This window comes from Amaranthus tricolor, chromosome 14 (genome assembly GCF_026212465.1).
Source record: "Amaranthus tricolor cultivar Red isolate AtriRed21 chromosome 14, ASM2621246v1, whole genome shotgun sequence".
Lineage (NCBI taxonomy): Eukaryota > Viridiplantae > Streptophyta > Magnoliopsida > Caryophyllales > Amaranthaceae > Amaranthus > Amaranthus tricolor.
This window is the reverse complement of record NC_080060.1, coordinates 5,635,417-5,657,634: the sequence shown is the minus strand read 5'-3', so window position 1 is coordinate 5,657,634 and position 22,218 is coordinate 5,635,417. Positions and strand designations below refer to the sequence as shown.

The 22,218-nt window shown below is 35.1% G+C and overlaps 1 protein-coding gene across 1 annotated transcript; it reads left to right on the top strand.

Annotated features, from left to right (window-relative positions):
• The first annotated feature begins 720 nt into the window (after positions 1–720).
• On the top strand, positions 721–22,111 carry LOC130799969 (DENN domain and WD repeat-containing protein SCD1-like). The gene is made up of 24 exons (XM_057663281.1): positions 721–1,335; positions 1,424–1,517; positions 3,258–3,459; positions 3,635–3,776; positions 3,940–4,040; positions 4,828–4,891; positions 5,458–5,571; positions 5,684–5,904; positions 7,122–7,176; positions 7,274–7,357; positions 7,958–8,153; positions 8,240–8,343; positions 8,761–8,805; positions 10,815–10,890; positions 10,985–11,058; positions 11,144–11,194; positions 11,352–11,509; positions 12,339–12,386; positions 12,755–12,812; positions 12,908–12,991; positions 14,095–14,353; positions 14,457–14,656; positions 15,539–15,603; positions 20,829–22,111. Exons 1-24 carry the CDS (start codon positions 1,162–1,164, stop codon positions 21,679–21,681), a joined length of 3,522 nt encoding a protein of 1,173 aa, XP_057519264.1. The 5' UTR covers positions 721–1,161; the 3' UTR covers positions 21,682–22,111.
• The last annotated feature ends 107 nt before the right edge of the window (positions 22,112–22,218 follow it).

Sequence of the window (22,218 nt, the reverse complement as noted above, 5' to 3'; positions counted from 1 at the left end):
AAATCTACAAATTATTAAGGTAAAATGGTAGCAAAATTAGATTGTATTGAAGAGGGATTTCTTGGGTCCTCCTACAGGCAAGTTTTGCCTTTTTAGGTTCATAAGTCATAAATGAATTTGGACTTACAATTAGGCGTGAAAGTTTGATTTTTGGTTTGGATTCGATACAAATCCAAATCAAACCGAATAGAATTTGATTTTGATATTTTCAGTCCAAATCCAAAATCATAATATTTATAATCCAAATTGAACCGAACCGAATTTTAAAATACTAATCCAAATTGAATCGAATAGACCGAATTGCACTGATTTGTATATTTTGCACCAAAAATCAAATTTGCATGTATTGTTTCAAACTTATTCTTTTTAAAGCTCCTAAATAGATGATAATAATTTTAGGGTTTTTAATTTGAAAAGTAAAAAACTTTTAAAAATAATCTAAAAATAAGGGTAAAAATTCAAACAAATCAAATGGAAGATATAACATGCTTTTAACATTTCGATTTTTTTGGTTTTATTGGACCCTAGACTGAGTTCAAACCGAACACCGAATTATAATTAAAATTCAGTCAAAACCAAACAAAATTACTTATTTGATTTAATTTGGTTCGGTGTTTGATTTTTCACCAAATTACTTACACTTCTATTTACAAGTGTGGACTATTTGTGCTTACAATGGTGGACTATGAAGTCATTTAAACGTTGATACCGAAACAATTTGGCACTACAAGGAGTATTTGGATTTCTTTTGAGTTCCATAATACCATGAACCCTACGGTATGTCCAGTAAACATTATGCCAATAACTTGCAATTTTATAATAATCAATTAGAGAAAATGGATAATTATATGGCAAGATGAGCTTAAAGAAAAGTATAAAAAGCATAGTGATGAATGATGATTGATGAAAGAGGAAGGAAAAGTAGGTGGTTAGCACGATGAAGTCATTATCTGTCAAAAAAGGAAAGACTTGCAATGTTAGACTAAACAAACAAAATCAACGGTATCATCTCCCATCAAACCACCATGTTCAATTATTCCAATTCCAGAAGAAACATCCATTGGCAGTTGGTGGAATTCCAATTCAACAGCACCAAGAAGAACAAGAGGAGAAAGTCAACGCTCTTCTTTTTCTTCTTCGATTATCCATTGATGTTCAATAATGGCGTCCCTTTTTGATTACTTTGTTGTGTGTGGAATTGGGCCAGAAATTCGAACTTTAGATGGAAGTAATGGCTATTATGGGATGAATTGCATTTATGAGGCTTTTTTGATTGATCAGTACCCTCCTAGTACGCATTCTCTTTATGCCCCTTTGCCGCCTGAACTTCCGGTGGTTAGTTCTTTCTGTTTTCTTCTCTTCTAGGGATTGTTTTTCTTCACTACTACTTCAAATTTAAATTCGAATTTGAATTTAATTGCAGTGTGTTCTGCCAGCTGGGGTTCAGTTTCACAGCTCTGGGTTTGATGTTAATGATCCTTCTACTTTTCCTCGGAGCTATCCCATTGTTTTAACTGGTTAGTGATTTTAAACTTGAGTTAATTTTGATTGCATTTGATTGTTTCCAGTTTCATGAATAGTTCTACTTGATAGCAGAGAATAATAGTCATTGCATTATCAATGATTAGTTGATAAATCGGGAATGTCACAACAATCAAGGAAAATGGGAATGTTGGTACTTCAATGGGTATTGTAGGTGGGTCATGTGCTTTAGTAGGGTAATTATAGGTTTTAATGTACTCTCTGTCCTATGGCTTCCTGGTAAAAACCAAGATAAGGGAGAAAAGTGGGTAAAAAACTGTTACTTAGGAAGAAAGGGAGAAAATGGGTAAAATCGATGATTTATGGGGAAGGGAGAGAAATATATGGACGAAATGAAAATATTCGTTAAATGTGTGTATGCGGATTAAAAGAGAGCGTAGACCATGGTAAAAAAAAAAGAGTAGCCAACCTCATGGCACAAACTAAAATGGAAAAATGGAAAAGGTATCAAAAACAATAGGATTAAAGGAGTATGAAAGAGAATAAAATGTACTCTTATGTTTTAGTGGGGTATTATAGGGGTGTGAGGTGTCATGTCTAAAACTTGTAATGGGGAAAACTTACGATGATAAAATAAAATGATATATGGGGAAAATCAGGGGATGGAGGGAGTAAATGCTAACATAGTGCAAAAACAAGGTTGTATCGTATTGAATTAGCTGTATCATAAAGGTTTTCAAATTTATTGAATCGTTAATACCCGTATCGTAAAGGTGTAAAGAACCGTGTTTAGGTTGCAAGCGATAGTACATGGTTTAGGCCGAAATTTGGCGATACAATAACCACATCGCCCCCGTTACTGTATTACCGTATCCGTTACCACAACCGTGACCGTTATCGTACTTTTGCGCTATGTTGCTCAATTATGACGTTGTAACTGTTCTCATGTTAGGAGAACACTAGTTAGTGGCCGATCGTTTCACTTGCATGAGCAAATGAGAGTTTATTGTAACCGAGCCTCTAACATACTCCCTCCATTTCACCATTCATCTTCTCATTCGGTTTCACACAGTTTTTTTGGAAAGTGTGAGGACCATATGAATAGTGACTCCATATGCTTTTAGACAAATAGTTAAATGGGAGGAAAGTGTGGGGACCACATGAATAGTGCCCCCATCATCCATGTGAGGTAAATATATCCAAAATGGTAAAAAAAAAAAAAAAAATCCAAAAAGTGAATTTGTTAAGTGAATTGTGCCAAAATAGAAATGGGGAGTTAAGTTGAAATGGAGAGAGTCCTATTCAAGAGGCTATAAAATTATAATTGCGCCCGGTTCAGTTGTTGCTATTATATGATGAGAATAATTAGAAAATTTAGGTTCATTTAGCTATGAAAATTACTTGATAAGGTTTGTGATCATGCTTTCCTACTCTAATATCTTTTCTTCAAAAATTTGTTCCGTTCAATTACTAATTGGAAAGGTGGTAGTAGGTGATATAGGAAAAATAAACATGTTTGAGGATAAGACATAAGAACTTCATTATCATGGGAATGATATTGTAGGTTTTATGAAAATTAATGTAAAACTTTTTTCCATCACGATGTCAACAACTAAGAGGGCTGCTGATATTTATTTGATTGATGTGTTTTACTTATGATTCTCCATTGGAAGTTGCTGTTGTATCTTTTTTTTTTCAGCTGATATTCTGATTGTCAGCCCCTTACTTTGACTCGTTGAGATCCTTTATCAATCCATTTTTGCATCTCTTTTCAGCGGGTGATGGGTCTAAAATTTATGTCAGCTGTATTGCTTTCCGGGATCCTGTTGATGATGATATTGGTGAAGCATATGGTATACCACTCAATACCTTTGCTGTAAAGTGTATTTCCCTTGTTTCGCGGTTACCCTGTTTTTCTGTACTTCGTGATGCGCTTGAGGAGATATTTGGTCTTTGCTTTTCCACAAGAGGAAGTTGGTGAGTGGTTTTGGGGTAGCTATATATTGCAGCTATGATTTCATGAAAAATTAGATGACAATTTGTAGGATTTAATTCAAAGAAAAATGTAGAACAACTTCGTCTAAACAGCTCTTCAGATTTTACACATCCTTATTTTGTTAGCTTTGACTTGAAAATTTCATTTGTACTACAGCAAGCCACTTTGGGAGGTCATAGCAGCCACAGTTTCCAAGGTTCCTCGACCCACTTCAGGAATTAATAGAGTGACTTTTGCAATTGACAATTGCTTATTGTCTGCTGAGGCTCCCCTTGAATATGGGCTTCCGCACGCTGATGTATGACATTGTAGAACTGTTTCTCCATTTCTTTGCCTAAGTAGACATGCTACAGAAACTGTAATCTCTGTAGCTTATTCATTAATCATTATTCTGCAGTCGCGTTGGGGTAATGCAATGTTGGTGTTAGTCTGCAGTCACATTGACTATTTAATGCTTGCAGATATCCTTTGAGCCGTTGGTAGAGTGCTTGGATGCCCATAATATAATTATACTTTTTACAGCGGTATTGCTTGAAAGAAGGATCCTGCTTCGATCAGATAAGTATGTACCTTGCTACAACTTGAACATGAATTTGTGCTCAAAGTAATGCTTAAATAAACCCAAATTCCAAATGTAATGCCATTTTATTTTCCAAAATTCTCAAACTGTCCACGTAGACTCAGAAATTTATGAAAAAAGGGAAGCGGCCGATAATATCAATGGTTCTGCTCAGCATTCCTTCCTTTCCTTACAGTTTAAGCAAGGGATAAGGAAGAGAAAGCTACAAAGAAGTACGTTTATACTCTGTTCACATGATGGCTTTAAAGAAATAGAGGACCAGAAGACTGAGTAAACACATTTGGATGATTTGAGTGATATGATTGACGAGAAGCTTCATTTGTTTCGGGTTGAAGGTCCTCTTCAATTCGTTACTATATCATTCAATTAAGCCAAGTGTGCTATTTGCTCCGCCTTGTCTTCCCCCATTTCCCTATGGCCACCATTCAAACGAATCAAACAACGATAGCCCTCTAACAACCTTGTCTCCCCTGCCCCTTGCTAAACTCAAAACAAAAAAAAAAAAAAAAAATCAAAACAAGCAATAATTTAATATAAACTATATCATAATATCTATACAAAATTGATATGAGGTTTGTGCATGTACATACGTTATTTGTGGTGCTAATTTTTTGTCAAAATCTTATCACCTTAAATAATGACGACACGAGGAGTTCATCAGCTGCTTGTGAACAAAAATGTCTTCAAGGCATGCTTCTTAGCCTTGAAATAATATAAGATCATTGATTGTACCGCATCATTCATATTTACCTTTTGACTTTTAAAACAGGTATACACTGTTGACTCTTGTCTCGGAGGCTATATGTCACTTAATTCATCCATTCCAGTGGCAGGTAAATTTCTATGCTTCAGAATTCGTTTGATCTAGAGGTGTTGATGTTTGCATTGCTTTGTGGTGCATCCTTTAATATTCCTTGAGAAGAAATCATCAAGTTTTATGAATTTCCTATCGCTCACAAAATTGGAAAAATAAATAATTTTGAAAATAATATAACTAAATGGACCAAGTGCTTTATTCATTCGAAAATTAGCTTTGTTGTAGTTTTTGTAGGATTGAAGTATGATATTATTATACTTCAAAATGGTTGATTAGTATGAAGTAGCAAACAAAAGTAATCAGCTAACTTCGAGGCTGTGTGGTTGACTTGGGTTCTAATATACCTTGGGAAGTTTTAATTCATGGGAGTTTAGTAGTCACCACATAAAATCAAAAAGGATTTAAGTTTTCTTATGCTCAAACATAAAGCTTCCGCTCCCTTTGGATACTTGAGAACTCTTATTGCGATGTTTTGTTTATCTATTTATTTGTATCTTTTGTTGATTCTATTCTTTATATCCTGAGTCATCTTTATCACTAAAATATCCTGATTAGTGTATTCTGATTTCTCGTTCTCCAAAGCATGTATACATTCCATTACTTTTCTCAAAAGGAGTGGACTACGTTGATGCTCCAACCCCTTACATCATTGGTCTTCATTCAAGTGTTGATACATCTGAACTTTCAATGGATGGTGTAAGCTGATTTCATTTTTTCTTCATATTCATTTTCTAGCCAATTGTTGTATTATTCTGTGCCAAATTTGTTTTCCTGTTATAAAAACAAAACTGAATAGCTGTTTGTATAGGTCCTACTTGTTGACATTGATCACAATTGCATCTCTACATCTGAGGAGATACCTTCTGTACCAGAACCAGAGTTGAGCATACTGCATGATGATATAATGAAGCTATTGTATCCTAATGTGATGCGCATTGATGAGATAAATACTGGTTTTGAAGAACTATACATGAAATGCCCCAAAGTTGTTTCCAAGCCTTGGGGGAAGGACCACGACCTTCAATTAAGGTGACATTATATTCTCTGGTAGATGTTTTTGGGTGAGATTCATCTAGAACAACTGCTTGGAACTCCAAAGCCTTTATCATGGATGAAAATATAGCTCTTTGCATTTCTTACTTTTGGAAACTGTTATGGTGTATTAACTAATTGCTTGTTGATGAGTAAATCCTAGGGGGAAGTGTTGATTGTAAATTCTTATATCTCTTTTCCTCTCTCTCTCTCTCTCTCTCTCTCTCTCTCTTCCTCCTCTTCCCGGGACAGCCAAAAGCTAATTTTTAACTTGGTTAACTTTTTAGTTTGAACCGGTATGCTATTCTTACTAGTTATTCTTAGTAGCACATTTTTTCAAAGTCATATGTTATAAGTAGTTTAGCAAAATTTCTGCTTCTGTTATTAGACATAGTTCAATTATACTTTTAATTGATTTTATTACACCAAATACTATGTTATCTTGATCGAGAAGATTTAATTGATGATGAATGATACAATTCTCAAACTTGAAAATCTGAGCCACAACCTCTAATCTGGGTGCCTCGGATTAGATCCTTGATGATCAGTCTTGGGTAGGACACTCGAACCCTTTAATCAGGTTCAAAATCTTGGATTTGTTTTATAAACTAGTCAAGTCTCACACTTGGACACATATCAGGTCAAACATCGGTTTATGAGTCCAAGTAACGTACTTCTGATAACTCGAGATATTGCGAGTTTGAAGGTTGATTATGTTCTTGGGATAGACTCTTTGCTTTAGTTGGATCCTAGAATTTTCTTGTGCAAGTCACTGATTCCTTTCCAAAAGATACATGCATGGAAGGTTTTTTATGTACTATAAGTCAAATCTGGTGCTTCATATTTCTTGTCTCCAACCCTAAATTTTGGACCATGAGGTGGTGCAGCAATAGCTATTGTCAATTTATGGTGTACTTTTATTGCAGTAGTTCTGAGTATAGCTTGATAGTCCAGACTGTGGATACTTATTTGAGTTTGTTATAACCTACTTCATTCTGTATTATCTGTCATAAGGACACAAAAATTTGTGAATGTAATTATTTGTTGATCCTGGTTGTCTCACAATTCTTAGTAGTTTCTTTCTCTTTGTTATTAAATTTAGATATGCCTGATAAATTTAGAAGTTTATGTACAGAAAGGTCAAGAGAGAATTTCATTTATCAATCTTCAATTTGCAACATGCTTGTTTATGTGATTTATATTGGCTTGTGCAGGCTTATATTCCTGAAGTTCTTTGCTACGATTCTTTCTGGATACCGTAATTTCATTGTATGCTTTGTACTTCGTAACATGTTTGTTAACGAACCTTGACTGCTTTGGATAGATAAGTGTACTTAATTTAGAAATTGTTTTTATTTCCTCACAGGTGAATAATGGGGAGGGTTACTTTGATGCTCAAGCATTTATAACGCATCGTTGTCGTTCAAATAATCAAGTGCCAGATCCTATGGTATGTTGATTGTCTCTAGAAGTCTCCTATTATAAATGACACTTTTTCATTCTGCTAACCTTTCATTCTATCCTATTTGTAACTTCCAGCTGTGTAAAATTTTATTTTATGTAACTGCCAGAGAACAGTATCAATATTTTTAGTTTGCAGTGTGGTATAGACCATCTTATACTTGTAATAATGTAGAAAGTGCATATGTAGCCAGCAAGTTGATCGATAAATGAAAATTGTAGTTCTTTGTAGCTCTCTCTGAACTTTTTATTCAGAGTTATGCACATCTTTCTTTTTTTCTGTTCAATCACCAATGTAAAAACATGTGTTTTGATGCCTATATAAATATATATAGTAGGCTGTAGCCTTTCCTATCAAGTTCTAGTATAAATTACTCCTATTAGACTATAGTAGCATAGCAGGTTTAGACATGACTTTTTTCAACTTGGTGATGATACATTCAGATTGTCTCACCAAATCAAATATAAAAGCTCTTTTTGGCAACCTTCATAATCATCTAGGAACATAATCAAGAAAATTAGAGTTAGCCATCAATATCATATGGCTTTTTAATGTATATTCATGCTTGAAAACTTCTATGTTTGGCAGCTATCTCAATTTCTAGGTTCTCAAGGTTTTTCAAATTACATTGGAAGAACTGTTTCATTTGGTGAAACCAATGACAATGTCCTAGATATGTTGATAGATGCTATTCGGAAAGGTGAAAGTCCTATGTCGGTAATTCCATCACCGGGTTTAGAATCTGTGATTATAAACATACCAGATCTTACTGATGGAGTTTTAGGTAATTTATCTAATCTAAGTCATAAATGAGTGACTTGTTCTTTCATAAGCTGTTGAAATCTTTTTATACTTCTCTTGATTGTGCAGATTCTGATGATAGATACACATACTCTAGATTTCCTGCTTACTTCAGAGAAGTTGAGGAAGAGAAGAAGAGGAAGCAAATTCTAAAATATATTAAAGACAAGAATGTAAGAGGGTTCATTTGTTCTATGCTTTTCAACTTTTAAGTATTTTGCTGTTGAATGTTTTAAGTTCAGCATGAGATCTCCATAATTCGTCTTACATAGCAATTTGCCACCTTGCACTTTTCATATTGACTAAAAGAGCTATAGGCTTGCACTTAAAAAGAAAAAGGAAAGAGAAAGGCTATAGTATGTTATAATGTAATCTTTAGTTTAGTTTTTTCTCAGATTTAGGATCTGGTCATCTGGTGATGTCATGTTTTCAATTGAAAAAATTAAATAATGAGTCTATAAGGTGGCCTTTGTGAAGGATTCATCAAAAGTTGAACTGTGCAAGTAGTTGTAGGTTTCGGTGTTTGTAATTCACATAATTGTCTTTTAATAGTAATACTTTTTATTTTAATTAATTACCTTTGTTCACAGGATGAGGAGAAAGGAATCATTTTGGACATGAAAGTGAAGCTGCAGGTAGAGAAAAATTGTTGGAACTTCTGGTCTAGCAAAGATCAATCGGACGTTTTCAATTCTGCCCAAGTGCCTTACTTTGTGTGATTGCTCTCTTTGCATTTGATGCATTACATTGCCTCAATATCACAAAAGGTTACCCACTTAGGTGGGGTGGGGGGATATGTACGCAATTATTTCCTTGTAAAAACATAGAGGTTGTTTCCGATTGACCCTTGACTTGTGATACATGAAGGAAACATATTACGTTCACGATTTTCATCAAGATGTGATGTTTTCATGATTGGAAACAAGCTATTAGTTACTCAAGCAAAGAACAGTAGAAGAATGATGTTCGCCATAATGTGTTAAAAAGTGAAGTTAATATGGTTACAAGTAATTATTGTTGTCCCCAAAAAAAATTTCCTAAATGGATATCAGATAGCCACCTAGTCCACTTATGATGGTAGTCAAAATAATGGGGTGTGAGAGCACAATGATGGATATTCATTTGGTTGCGATGCAACAACACTGACACAACTTTAATCCCAAAAGATAGAGTTGACTGCACAAACTACCTCCATAACAACACATGAACAATCTTAAATGTACGCCACTCCGAGATTCTTTCCCATATTTTCATTACAAAATTTTTCCCTTGATGTGCACCTACACATTCATCTTAACATATTCAGCATTTCAGCTACTCTCATCTTTGTGCTAGGACATTTGTTTAATGTCCAAAACTTTTACTTACATAACTACACTGGTCTATGGCTGTCTTGTAGAATGTTATTTCAATTTAGGGTTGCACTACAGTCTACAATCATACTAACAAAACCCCAGTTGAGCCATCTAAATTATTTTTTGTTCTTCTTGAAAGGGGATACAAGGTTATTGAAACAATCACTTGGGGTATCTCCTGTCATACAATGTGTGTGCATTCTCATTTGGATCCTTTTGATTATGACTTTAGCACTCCATGTTCTCAGTTTTAGTTCCAACTCATTTCAAAACCTTCAAGCCAGATTCAAACTTTGGTCCCAATGCATTAGCGCTAACTCTAGTCTTGTTGACTAATTCAATGACATCTGTAAATAGCATGCATCACATTCTTGATCCTAGGTAGACCTTTTCAATCAGCCTAAAACAGCTCCAAAATTTGAAAAAGAAAGGATCTTGCCACTATGGTGTCAACGAGGAGAAGTATTACACAAGTAAATTTTTGTAAGGATTTTGGGTGCTATGCGCATTAAGGTTATAAATGATCTGAGGTTTTCTCATGTACCAAATTGATTTTGGAAATAACTTTTATGAAATGAACCTGCACGTGTCTTATGGCCACACCCTATTTATTCTTAACTACTTCATTTCAGTATTTATGCTGACATTGGCCCTTGAAGAGACCATCCTATTTCATCGTACGCTCCAATGCCAAGGCAATGATTCCCACCTAGACAAGGTAAGAAGTGGTTGGGTGGACACTACTGCACCTGGACAAAATTCTGTGTACGTTGCAGTAGAAAATGAAGGCTATTTCAAATGATTGAGGCAACTTATTGCATTCTTATTGCTACACATCAGACATGCATGATAGATTATCTAATTAACTATAAAGCCTATCATGCAATTAAGGCAAAAATGCAATCTTCTTTTTTTTAATAAAACTGTTTGAATTTCTAATTTAGTTTAACATCGTGTATCTAGACTCTAATGGGTAAATTAAATCCTGTCAACAAGAGTCTTGCATAAAACCTGCAAAAGTTCCTGTGTACATATTGTTTTCACTTTTCAATAAACTCTTGTTAATATGTAATAATGCCAATGTCAAATGATGAATAATATCTTTTATTTTCGTTGATGTTTACATCACTTCATATCATACTAATGTATGAGTGACTGTAAATTTATATAATTGCTTTATTTTAACAGCTTCCACATTATTCAAGCCCTGGTTATTAAATGCTAAAATGATCCTCAAATTTATGATCTCCTTTTTTGAGGTTTAAACTATCCAGTTGCTTTTTATTCAGGGATTGTGGATCTCTCTTTTGAAAATTGATGATGCTGATGTTATTCTTTCATCAGATGAGTTTGAGACTATTCTTGGTATGTTTCCTTCAAACAGTATTATATAGAAAAAAGATGTTGACGACCTTTTTAAAGCCAGAATTTTGATTAGTATCTTTTACCATCTTTGCAGCTCTTGTTGAGACGGATGCCAAAGGAATTGTTGGTAGAGCCGTCATTGAGAGTATAAAGGAACACTTTAGTGCTGTATGTGCTTATGCAGTTACTTTGTTTAGTTTAATGCCCAAATCCTGTGCTCATACTTCTTTTTTTGTTTTGTATTGTGTTCTAGGGATGGAAAGGTAAATTGTCTGAGGAACATTTTATTGCTGTAAAGGAATTGGTAATGTTCAATTTTCTGAAAACTTAGTAGTATGATTTTGGGGACCGGAATTTTTTGTTTTAAAGTTGTTAAGCCCTTGCACTACCCTGTGACTTTTTTTTTTCTTTAAATGTTTTTACTCAAAGTGGCTGACTACTTTGTGAGCTGTTAACTTCAGGTTAAAGGACTAATCACATGTGCAACCTACCAAAATGACATGGCAACTTTGAAAGATGCACTTGAACTCTCAGCTGCAATGTACAAGAAGGATTTCAATAATGTTTCAGATTATGTTCAACGCCATCTTCTTTCTCTATCCATCTGGGAGGATTCAGGGTACCTTTTATTTTCCTTAAGAACTTCTTTTCATTGGGTGTGGGAGTGGGACCCTGTGCTGTGGCTCACTCATGTGTAACTTACTTTTTCTATGAATCTCTGCAAATAGCTACAGATGCATTATGTCTCCACAAGGATGTAGTGACTGCTGGATGTTATTGTAATGCAGTGACTTTTGAGTAGAGATAAACTGGTACTAACATGTAACTGGAAGACTATGAGATAAATATTAAGTCAATTAATGAGATATTATAGATTGTTTGTGCATAGAGAGAGAAGAGAAATATGGATAAATGCAGGAGATGGCAAAAGAATATTTGCAGTCTCTTATTGTGCTGTCTAGCTGATACTGAAGTCTAAATCTGCTGTTAGACACCCCTTTTTTGTATTCTCACAATTGAAGTTCCAAGAGTTACTAAGACATTAAACTTGATTGAATTAATAGTTTTGAAATTCCGGGATTTTTTTTCATGAGTACATAAAAAAATAAAATCTAAATTAAAACTCCAGCAATTCTTAGAAATCCACATGTCTTTGACACTGCCAAAGGTATTTTACGTTTGTTTGAAGTCATATTGTTGGGATTAAGGCTTTGGTACTATTGTTTTGTGTTGATGATTCAAAATTTGTTGCATTTATTTATTAATCATGAACAAAGGCTATATTTGTGTCGTGATGAGTAAATGGAATGATGTTCAAAACTTGGTTAAGCCACTAGGTTGTAGATATGAACCACACCTGGAGGGCCAGCTCTGATAATCAAATTGACAAGTATGTCTCATTGTTAACTTATGTGTTCACTTGAGCAACTTTTGTGATGATATTGCAGGTTCTGGGAAGCATTCTTTGAGAGTCTGATGGAACAGTCTTCTAGAAAGTAAATTCTGCATCTTTCTCTAGCATGTTATTTTCTAATTAGTGTCCTAGTGGCAAAACTTTTCAAAAGCAGCTTTAGGTTTGATCTCTTTTATTCCTCCTTTTTTAAAAAAAAATTGTGAATTAAGGTCAAAATACCTTTTAAAAAGGTCTTCTACACCGGGACGTCTCCTTGAGCGATTTGGGTCGCGTTTTGTGGTGATTGGGGACGAATGTTTCCGGATCACGGAACGTGGCTATGTTCCATGTTCCATGTAATTATGGTTCATACAACCCACCTCATCTCCTTTTGAAGGCTTTTTCCGTTTTTGTTATTTTGTATTTCTGTTTAGACTTTACAATTACTGATTACTCTAATTATGTGGTCAGGTCTTCTAGTGACGACAACCTCATTTTCTCACAACTAATAGTAGTTGCATCACATATGGTACTTGCAGAACATTTATTTATAGCTTAAAGCTACACTAACATAACAGACTTTGCTAGTAAGTAATAACATTTACTGTTTATTTCAACTGGAAGGGTGGCTTGGGAATGCCTGATACAGATGCGTGGCCCATCATACAAACTATAGCTCAGAAAAACAATATCAGTTATGAGCATTGTGTGAGTATTTTCAGTTTCTGTAAAAATTTTCCTACTTCGTCTGACAGCTAAATTAAATTTACACTTTGTAGAATTTTATGAGTTTCCTGTCCACACATTTAATCACTATATTGTATGATATCTTACCATGCTTTCCAAAATTGAATCGATTTTTCATCATCACTTCCTTTCTGTTGCAAGTTTTCAAATATAATTTCCAAATATATTTTCAAATAAATTTTCTTTCTGTTCAAGCTAAATCGACTACTGAATTCTTTGACTTTCCTCATTTATTTTAATTGGGATGTTTACAGTAGCTTCATCCGTCATTACGTGTTTCATGCTAACAATCTATCCTCACTTTGAGAGTATGATCACTGTATTAGCCTCCCGAACTTATCCGTCATTATTTTGTAATGTGTAACCCTTGATCCCCAACTCCAACCCTGGAGAGTGAGCATGAGGCACCCCAGGCTTAAGCCTGTTGAAAATTCTTGGGAAACTGCAAACTGCCTTAATTTATATGTGACATGTTTAACATGATAGCTTTCATCCATCACCAGAACCCTAACGGCCCTTTTGGAAGGTGGTAATAAATGATGGTAATAGGAATGAAAACTAGTGTAATTTTGGTTGAAAAATCTTTTGGCTACCTTGATGGCCATGCTTGTCCAACTTCAATTATCTCATTTTCTTCATAAAATTCATTCCAATGCATCACCATTGAGAGAGGTGGTATTAGGTGGTAATGGAAATTTGTAAACAAAAAAACTTTTTTGTGATCAAAGTTTCATTACCCATACGGAACTTTTGATGAAATTTTATATTATAAATCATTTCCATTACCTTCATTTAGTATCACTAACCAAACGAGCCGTAAGTCACTTATTTTTTTCCCAGCTTGCCCAAATCCCAACCCAAAATCTAAAATTGACTTCCCCACTCATGCAAGTGTGAATTTCTTGCAAAAAAATCAGTTCAAGCAGAACGATACCTACCAGACCTTCTCAAAACTCTCTGATGCTAATTCCTTTCAGATTTCCCATGTCGGGCATCTAACTGTAGCTTTCATAGTCTTAAACTATAAATTTTTTAAAACAGGTTTATGTTTGGATTTGTGTCAGATACAACTCAGAGCATACTTGTCGTATATTAATCAACTACAAATGGTTTATTGGGGAATATCTGATTTAAAGGCTCAATCATTGTCTTCTGGTCCACAATCTACACATTTTCAAGATGCAACAGTGGATGGTCAACAACCTATAAAGGCTTCTACTCTTGCAAAAAACTGGGTTAGGAGCATGTTTGGGAGGGAATCAGTGTTAAAAGTAAACTCTTTCAACCATGCTCGTGGCTGGACAATAGAAACCAAAGCTGCAGGTATTTTCAGCTTGACAGTTATCAGCTGCTTTCTTACTTCTTATCATTGAAAGAACAACTATTTTTTTGTTTCTCTGACAATCATTTTTCATTTTGCTGTCAGCTCCAACTGAGATTGGGACACCTCGCAAACAAAATTTACCAAACACAGGACAAAAGAAAATTCAAACAAATGTTCGAGTTCTTAGGGGCCATCATAGTGCAGTTACTGCTTTACATTGTGTCACACAAAGGGAGGTCTGGGATCTGGCTGGTGATCGTGAAGATACAGGCTTCTTTATTAGTGGAAGTACAGACTGCTCGGTATGCCACATAATTATTGTTTTTGTTTAGTTTAGACTTATGTTTTATATTGGAGGATGGCTTTGGTTGTTTTGGATGTAATGCCCGAAGCTCTTAAGTATATTCTGAAAAAGACACGGCATATGTCTGATCTTGAAGGACACTCTCATCTACATCGTCCACTAAAGATGGAAATCAGAGAGGGAAATAAAAAGATCACTAGTGATACTCACCAACTAAAAAATCAGCAGCCCTTTGTGGCTTTTATTGAACATTTTTTGAATTGTGAAACTGAGTTAATTAAAATTTAATCTGGAGAAACAAAAGAAAACAAAATTGTAAATGTAGAAATGGAAGAAGTTCCATTGAGAACCATCCTTATATGAGAACCGTGAGAACCAATCTGCCTGACATAAAAGTGTTACTTTTTTACTAAAAAGGTGTTACTTTGAGGCAAAAAAGTGTTACTTTTTTTATGAAAAAAAAGATCATACTTTTAAGCAAATAAGTGTTACTTTAAGAAAAAAACTCACGAAAAGGCGTTACTATTTACATAAAAAGGTGTTACTTTTCGAAAAAAACGTGTTATTTTGTATTAAAATTTTATTCTGAAAGTAATACTTTTTTGCTAAAAAGTACCAAATTTTTGAAAAACAAAAGTCACTTTTTTTGTGCAAAAGTAACACATTTTCTATGAAAAGTAACATAATTTTATCGAAGAGATTGGTTCTCACGGTTTTCATTTAAGTTTGGTTCTCACGAGAACTTGACCCATGTAGAAATATTCATAAAGTAAGATAAATAAATTTCTTGATTAAGATCCATTTGAAAATAGAGAAAGTGTAATGAAGTAATTTCCAGATATATCTCTATTTAACTTTCTTGGTAAATCTTGATATCCAGGTTAGAATATGGGATCCTAGTCGCCGTGGTTCTGAACTTCGGGCAACTTTGAAAGGTCACACAGGGTAACACAATACTTTATTTTGCTTTGTTTTATTCTTCATATCTTTTTCCGTTCCCACGATGTGCAATCGCAACCACGTTTTTCCACCATGATGTGTTGTTGCTTACAATCATCAAATGAGTGATCTAACCTCATTGAATCATAACACCCGACGTTAACCTTAGCTTGGGTGCTCTTATGGAGTTTATTGGACATAAACCAATTCCTTTTGAAGCATATTCAATGGAATTTCTTGACATGGCCTTAGTGAAATTATCCGCCAAATTAAACTTTGTATTTGCATAGTCAAAAAATATGATCCCTTTTCTGATAAATCCTTTACTAGAATATGTGTTAAATGCCTTGACTTACCATTATAAGCTTGACTATACTCTTTTTCCAAAGCCGAATAACTATTGCAATGTATTGCTAATCAAAAATTTACAAGCCATCTCTTCCGCTTCTATACGTAGCTTCGACCCCTTTCCATGGAACCCTTGTAGTGGGAAAATCCAAATATTGCTTTACCATATGTGAACCTATGCTTTCAATAATTTAGGATATGACAATTGAGTCGTTTGGAGCCTATTAGTTGAGCCTGGATCTGTTTGTGATGGTTTCGGCGATGATATGATTGAGCCAATCCCGTCCACTAATAGCCAGATACATCTGGATCACTTGGTGTAATTCTTATTTTATAATTTCTCTAAGATTTAAATGAAAACATTATTAAAGGTTTCAGTGGGCTGCTTATTGGTGTTTACTTGTTGAAATAATTGCAATGGTTGGTTCATCGTGAATGGTCAAAATTTGATAGGTCGTTTATGTTCTATCAAACAAATCCTAATATGCAACTAGTATAGTAGCAGTTAGGGTCGAATCCACAAGGAACAATGTAGTAAATGATTATTTTTCGGCTACCAATTGATCCTAAGTAACACACAATTTTAGAGAATATATGTCTAAACTAACTAAATGACTAGAGTACAAACAATTAAATTAGCAAGGTAAAACGATGATATTAAAATATCTAGGGATAAATTTCCCCACTAGCATGATATGATGACAATGAGATCCTACTACCCCTACAACAATCATAACCAAGTTCAATAGGACGAATACACCATTAAAGATACTAATTAACTCTTTTCGAAGACTATTAGCTTCACTACCATACTATGAAACCTATTTTCATGGAATCAAGTATAGTAATGAAATTGAACATAGTATTCAATAAAATCCAACAATCAAATCAATCTATTTTCATGAAGATTATCAAGCCCTTGATCTAAAAGGCAATTCATTCAACTCTAACTTTCGTTAACAAATTGAATGAATTGTTATCCACAATTTCCAAAATTTCTATTGAAAAAACATGAGTTAACTAGCATAAGAAACCAAGCATGAACAAGGATTATGCATAACAAAAAGGGATTGAGATTCAATAATTCATCATCAACATCATGGCTAGGGTTCCATCTAACCCTAAATTAAGAAACTACTCACACATATCAATTGCAACAAAACAAGAATTAATTAAAGAAAACATAATTAAAAGTAATAACAAGAAAAGGATAAAGAAATAATACTTGAAGTTGAATACCAATGAACGAAAGTAATTGAAAGTTACAAAGTTTTTCTCCCAAAAGTGAAGAGTTAATAGTATCTAAAAAAACAGAGAAAAATGTTCCTTTTTTTTGGTTACATTCCTCATTCTTGAATGAAAACCGTGCGGAAAAACGGTTATTAAAGCAGGACCGGACCGGGTTTCTGGAAGACCGGACAGGGTTTCTGGAAGACCGGACCGGGTTCGTGTGTTGACAGTTTTCCAGAGAGCAGAAATCGCAGGACCCGACCGGGTTTAAGCAAGACCGGACCGGGTCCGTAAGCTGAATACTTATGAAACGGTTATCGACAGACCCGACCGGGTTTAGGGTATACCCGACCGAGTCCTGGGCTTGGAGGCTTACATTCCTATTTCTTACTTGAAATCGCCCGGGTATGAAAATACCCGCTCGGGCCCATCATCTTGTGCTTACTCTTCTTCATTAGAACGCGGCAAAAGTACAAACGACATCCAACGGGACTAAAAGCATATCCGAATGGACCCGTGAGCTCACAAACGTGCCGTAGTGCGGTTTCGAACTCTGCCAAATCTCGAAGCACGCATCCTAATGCTCAGATTCCAATACAAGAGTGGAGTAATATGGCCTGAAACAATCAAAGACACACAAAAACTCCAACCAAGCGTAAAACCACAAGGAAAATGCGAAATCACACATCAAAATGCCATGAAATGCAAGGGAAAGGAGCATAAAAATACAGTACAAAGTGCATACATCAAACTTCCCCAAGCCAAACCCTTGCTTGTCCCCAAGCAAATGGACCATTAAAGAAAAGTGGAGATCATATAGGTCAACAAAGTTCTTCCCCAAAAGTTTTCGAAATTCATTTAAAAGCAACTTCAAACGACTCGGCATTTAGGCGCACTCAACATCAATCCGGAATATCATAGCGCAATCAGGCTTTCACGATTCATCCAAAAGGTAACCAGTTAAGGCCATCGTAAATACATCATAAATCAAATGAGGAGGTACTCACGGGGCAACTCACCACTCCATCGTCGATGAGTTTAGGACTTATTACACACACCGGAGTAGTAAAAATGACTACTTCCATTCCCCAGCAGTGTTTCCCTCCCAACTCTCACACTCATGTGTTTAGAAGGACAAAAAGATCTCTCCAATGCAAACAACATTCTAAAGACTTTCACTCTAACTTTGCTATCCTTCTCCTTCGAAGTAGACTTCAACCACCAAGAGAATCAAATCAGGCTAATAACGGGAGTAACGTTGGCTAAGGTTATTGGTCGTGCTAAAAATATGAGACCTAGTAGGGACAATAGTGAGTGAAGACTCTTTTTCCGCAACTACACACACTTCGAGATTTGTATTGGAATCTGAGCATTAGGATGCGTGCTTCGAGATTTGGCAGAGTTCGAAACCGCACTACGGCACGTTTGTGAGCTCACGGGTCCATTCGGATATGCTTTTAGTCCCGTTGGATGTCGTTTGTACTTTTGCCGCGTTCTAATGAAGAAGAGTAAGCACAAGATGATGGGCCCGAGCGGGTATTTTCATACCCGGGCGATTTCAAGTAAGAAATAGGAATGTAAGCCTCCAAGCCCAGGACTCGGTCGGGTATACCCTAAACCCAGTCGGGTCTGTCGATAACCGTTTCATAAGTATTCAGCTTACGGACCCGGTCCGGTCTTGCTTAAACCCGGTCGGGTCCTGCGATTTCTGCTCTCTGGAAAACTGTCAACACACGAACCCGGTCCGGTCTTCCAGAAACCCTGTCCGGTCTTCCAGAAACCCGGTCCGGTCCTGCTTTAATAACCGTTTTTCCGCACGGTTTTCATTCAAGAATGAGGAATGTAACCAAAAAAAAGGAACATTTTTCTCTGTTTTTTTAGATACTATAACTCTTCACTTTTGGGAGAAAAACTTTGTAACTTTCAATTACTTTCGTTCATTGGTATTCAACTTCAAGTATTATTTCTTTATCCTTTTCTTGTTATTACTTTTAATTATGTTTTCTTTAATTAATTCTTGTTTTGTTGCAATTGATATGTGTGAGTAGTTTCTTAATCTAGGGTTAGATGGAACCCTAGCCATGATGTTGATGATGAATTATTGAATCTCAATCCCTTTTTGTTATGCATAATCCTTGTTCATGTTTTGTTTCTTATGCTAGTTAACTCATGTTTTTTCAATAGAAATTTTGGAAATTGTGGATAACAATTCATTCAATTTGTTAACGAAAGTTAGAGTTGAATGAATTGCCTTTTAGATCAAGGGCTTGATAATTTTCATGAAAATAGATTGATTTGATTGTTGGATTTTATTGAATACTATGTTCAATGTCATTACTATACTTGATTCCATGAAAATAGGTTTGATAGTATGGTAGTGAAGCTAATAGTCTTCAAAAGGAGTTAATTAGTATCTTTAATGGTGTATTCGTCCTATTGAACTTGGTTATGATTGTTGTAGGGGTAGTAGGATCTCATTGTCATCATATCATGCTAGTGGGGAAATTTGTCCCTAGATATTTTAATATCATTGTTTTACCTTGCTAATTTAATTGTTTGTACTCTAGTCATTTAGTTAGTTTAGACATATATTCTCTAAAATTGTGTTACTTAGTTGTTCAATGGAAATAACAGTGGTGTTTTTGTCCTCCATTAGAAAGGAAGTTTGGTAGATGATGAAATCCCTTTTTCCGATCAGCGGACGAGAGGGGCTCTGATACCAAGATAAAAGGTGTAAGTTGCTTTTAGGTTTATACTTTAGATCTATATATTTTCACACTTCAAAACGATACAAATTTTGCCTATTATATATATACTAATACAAGACTTTAGGGATTCCCTAAATTGTGGCATAATTTAGTGAAACAACTAAGAATAATTCTTTGCTTAAAATACGATATTTGGTTTCTATTTTGTAACAGAATGTTTATAGTCCCTCCATAGATTGGGCAACTTATTATTTATGCTTAACACAACAAAAATTTTATCAAAATTAATGCTATATTGTTTCAAACTACATATAAGACATTGATGTTTTCAGATCCATAATTAGCCTTCTATCTACCATCTTAATATTATTTTCATTAAAAGTAAACACTAAAACTCTAAAAGTTCCTTACTAGAGATGTCTTTCTTAAGTTACATGTGGCCGGTATTGCTCACTCCAAATCGATAGGGATAAATCTCCCTTATTTAGAAAGTATGGCATGCACTACTCAACGCTAGGAGCACGATAATTTATTGTGTACTAACACTAATTTCATTTTCTCATTAGAGTTGCTCTTGCATTTTCATTCTTTTTTATTTTTGAAGTTACCTTTTTATAGTAACCCAGTTTGTTATTAGTTGTGTGGTTTCTTTTCTCCTTAAAATCGACCCTTGTTTCTAAAAATTGAGCAATTCTTTTCGTATTTTTTGAATCAGTCTTTTGTTGCAAAAGTAACCCATTTATCTCATTAGAGTTGCTTTCAAAAAATAGTGCAAATTTAACATTAATATACTTCAGATGCATACTGGACTTACTATTCTTGATTCATCATTTATTTCTCCAATAATTGCTTTGCACAGTTCTTCATCTTTTTCTTGGATTTCTCGATCCTGCCCAAGATGGTGTTTATTTTTCTTCGTGTTCTAACAATTTTCTCCCATTCCAGTGCTATCCGTGCAATTAGCTCTGATCGGTGGAAGGTGGTATCTGGGTCTGATGATACGTCGATTGTAATCTGGGATAAGCACGAATTCATCCCTCTGGAAGAGCTGAAGGGACATAAAGCACAAATTAGTTCTGTTCGCTTGCTCCCAGGTGATCGCATCCTTAGTTCTGCCCACGATGGTACTGTTAAAATGTGGGATGCCAGAAACGGTAGTTCTATAGCAACAGTTGCGCAATGGCCAGGCGCGGTTCTTTGCATGGAATACGATGATACTAATGGAATCTTAGCTGCTGCTGGTAGAGATTCTGTTGTGCACATATGGGACATCCGTGGAGGTAAGCATATTCACAAACTAATAGGCCATACGAAATGGGTTCGTAGCATAAGAATGGTTGGAGATATTGTGATAACGGGAAGTGACGATTGGACTGCTAGAGTATGGTCAGTTTCAAGAGGTGCTTGTGATGCTGTTTTGGCGAGTCATGGTGGTTCTGTACTCAGCGTCGAGTATTCAGCTTTGGATGGAGGAATTATTACCGGGTCTGATGATGGGTCGGTTAAGTTCTGGGAAAATTCTGCTTATGACATAAAATGTGCTAAAGATGTGAATTTACATAGTTCCATATTGTCAATCAATGCTGGATTGAATTGGTTAGGGATTGGTGCTGCAGATAATTCCATGTTTTTATTTCATCAGCCTCAGGATAGATCTAGTGGGTGGCAACTTTACAGGACACAGCAGTTTTCCGCTACTATGGTTCGATGTGTGGCTTCAGACCTTGATCGGAAAAGGATTTGCAGTGGTGGTCGTGATGGTCGACTTAGGCTGTGGGATGCCACCATCAACATCTAATCCAAACTTGCATTGCTTTAGGACTGAATATTTGGTTTGGTTTTGGAGAGGATAAGGCAAAAATATAAAATTTGTCAATATTCGATAATATGAAGATGACGTGAAGAGAATGATTAAATTGTGGACGAAATTGATAAAAAATTGTGGGGCTATTTTTTTGGAAATAATATATATCAAATTCATTGGGACGGATTATAAAAAAAATTCTAGCAAATTCAGGTGGACAGGAATACACTAAGGTATAACATGAAGGTTCCTCTTGGGGTTGCATAAAACACTGATTGTATGTTTTTTCATTTAGATAGAGTCATGTACATATATTGAAGTCTTCATGTGAAATTTTTTGAGTAGTTGGTGACAAAAATCACGTTTGAGGTATCTAAAATTACTATTTTTGGTTCATCTTTATTGGCATATTTTCCAAGTTTGATGTATCTAAAATTACTATCATTGGTTCATCTAAAATTACTATGTTTACAAACGTTAAATTCCAATGACAATGCAAAACCATAAAATGAGTAATTTTTACGTTAGAAG

What these genes read in the sequence shown, in the direction of transcription:
- LOC130799969 (XM_057663281.1), top strand. Translation starts at nt 1,162, where the DNA reads ATGGCGTCCCTTTTTGATTACTTTGTTGTGTGTGGAATTGGGCCAGAA. An exon ending in TAAAGGAACACTTTAGTGCT is followed by an intron (nt 11,059 to 11,143) that starts GTATGTGCTTAT and finishes ATTGTGTTCTAG; the next exon opens with GGATGGAAAGGTAAATTGTC. An exon ending in ATGGAACAGTCTTCTAGAAA is followed by an intron (nt 12,387 to 12,754) that starts GTAAATTCTGCA and finishes TTATGTGGTCAG; the next exon opens with GTCTTCTAGTGACGACAACC.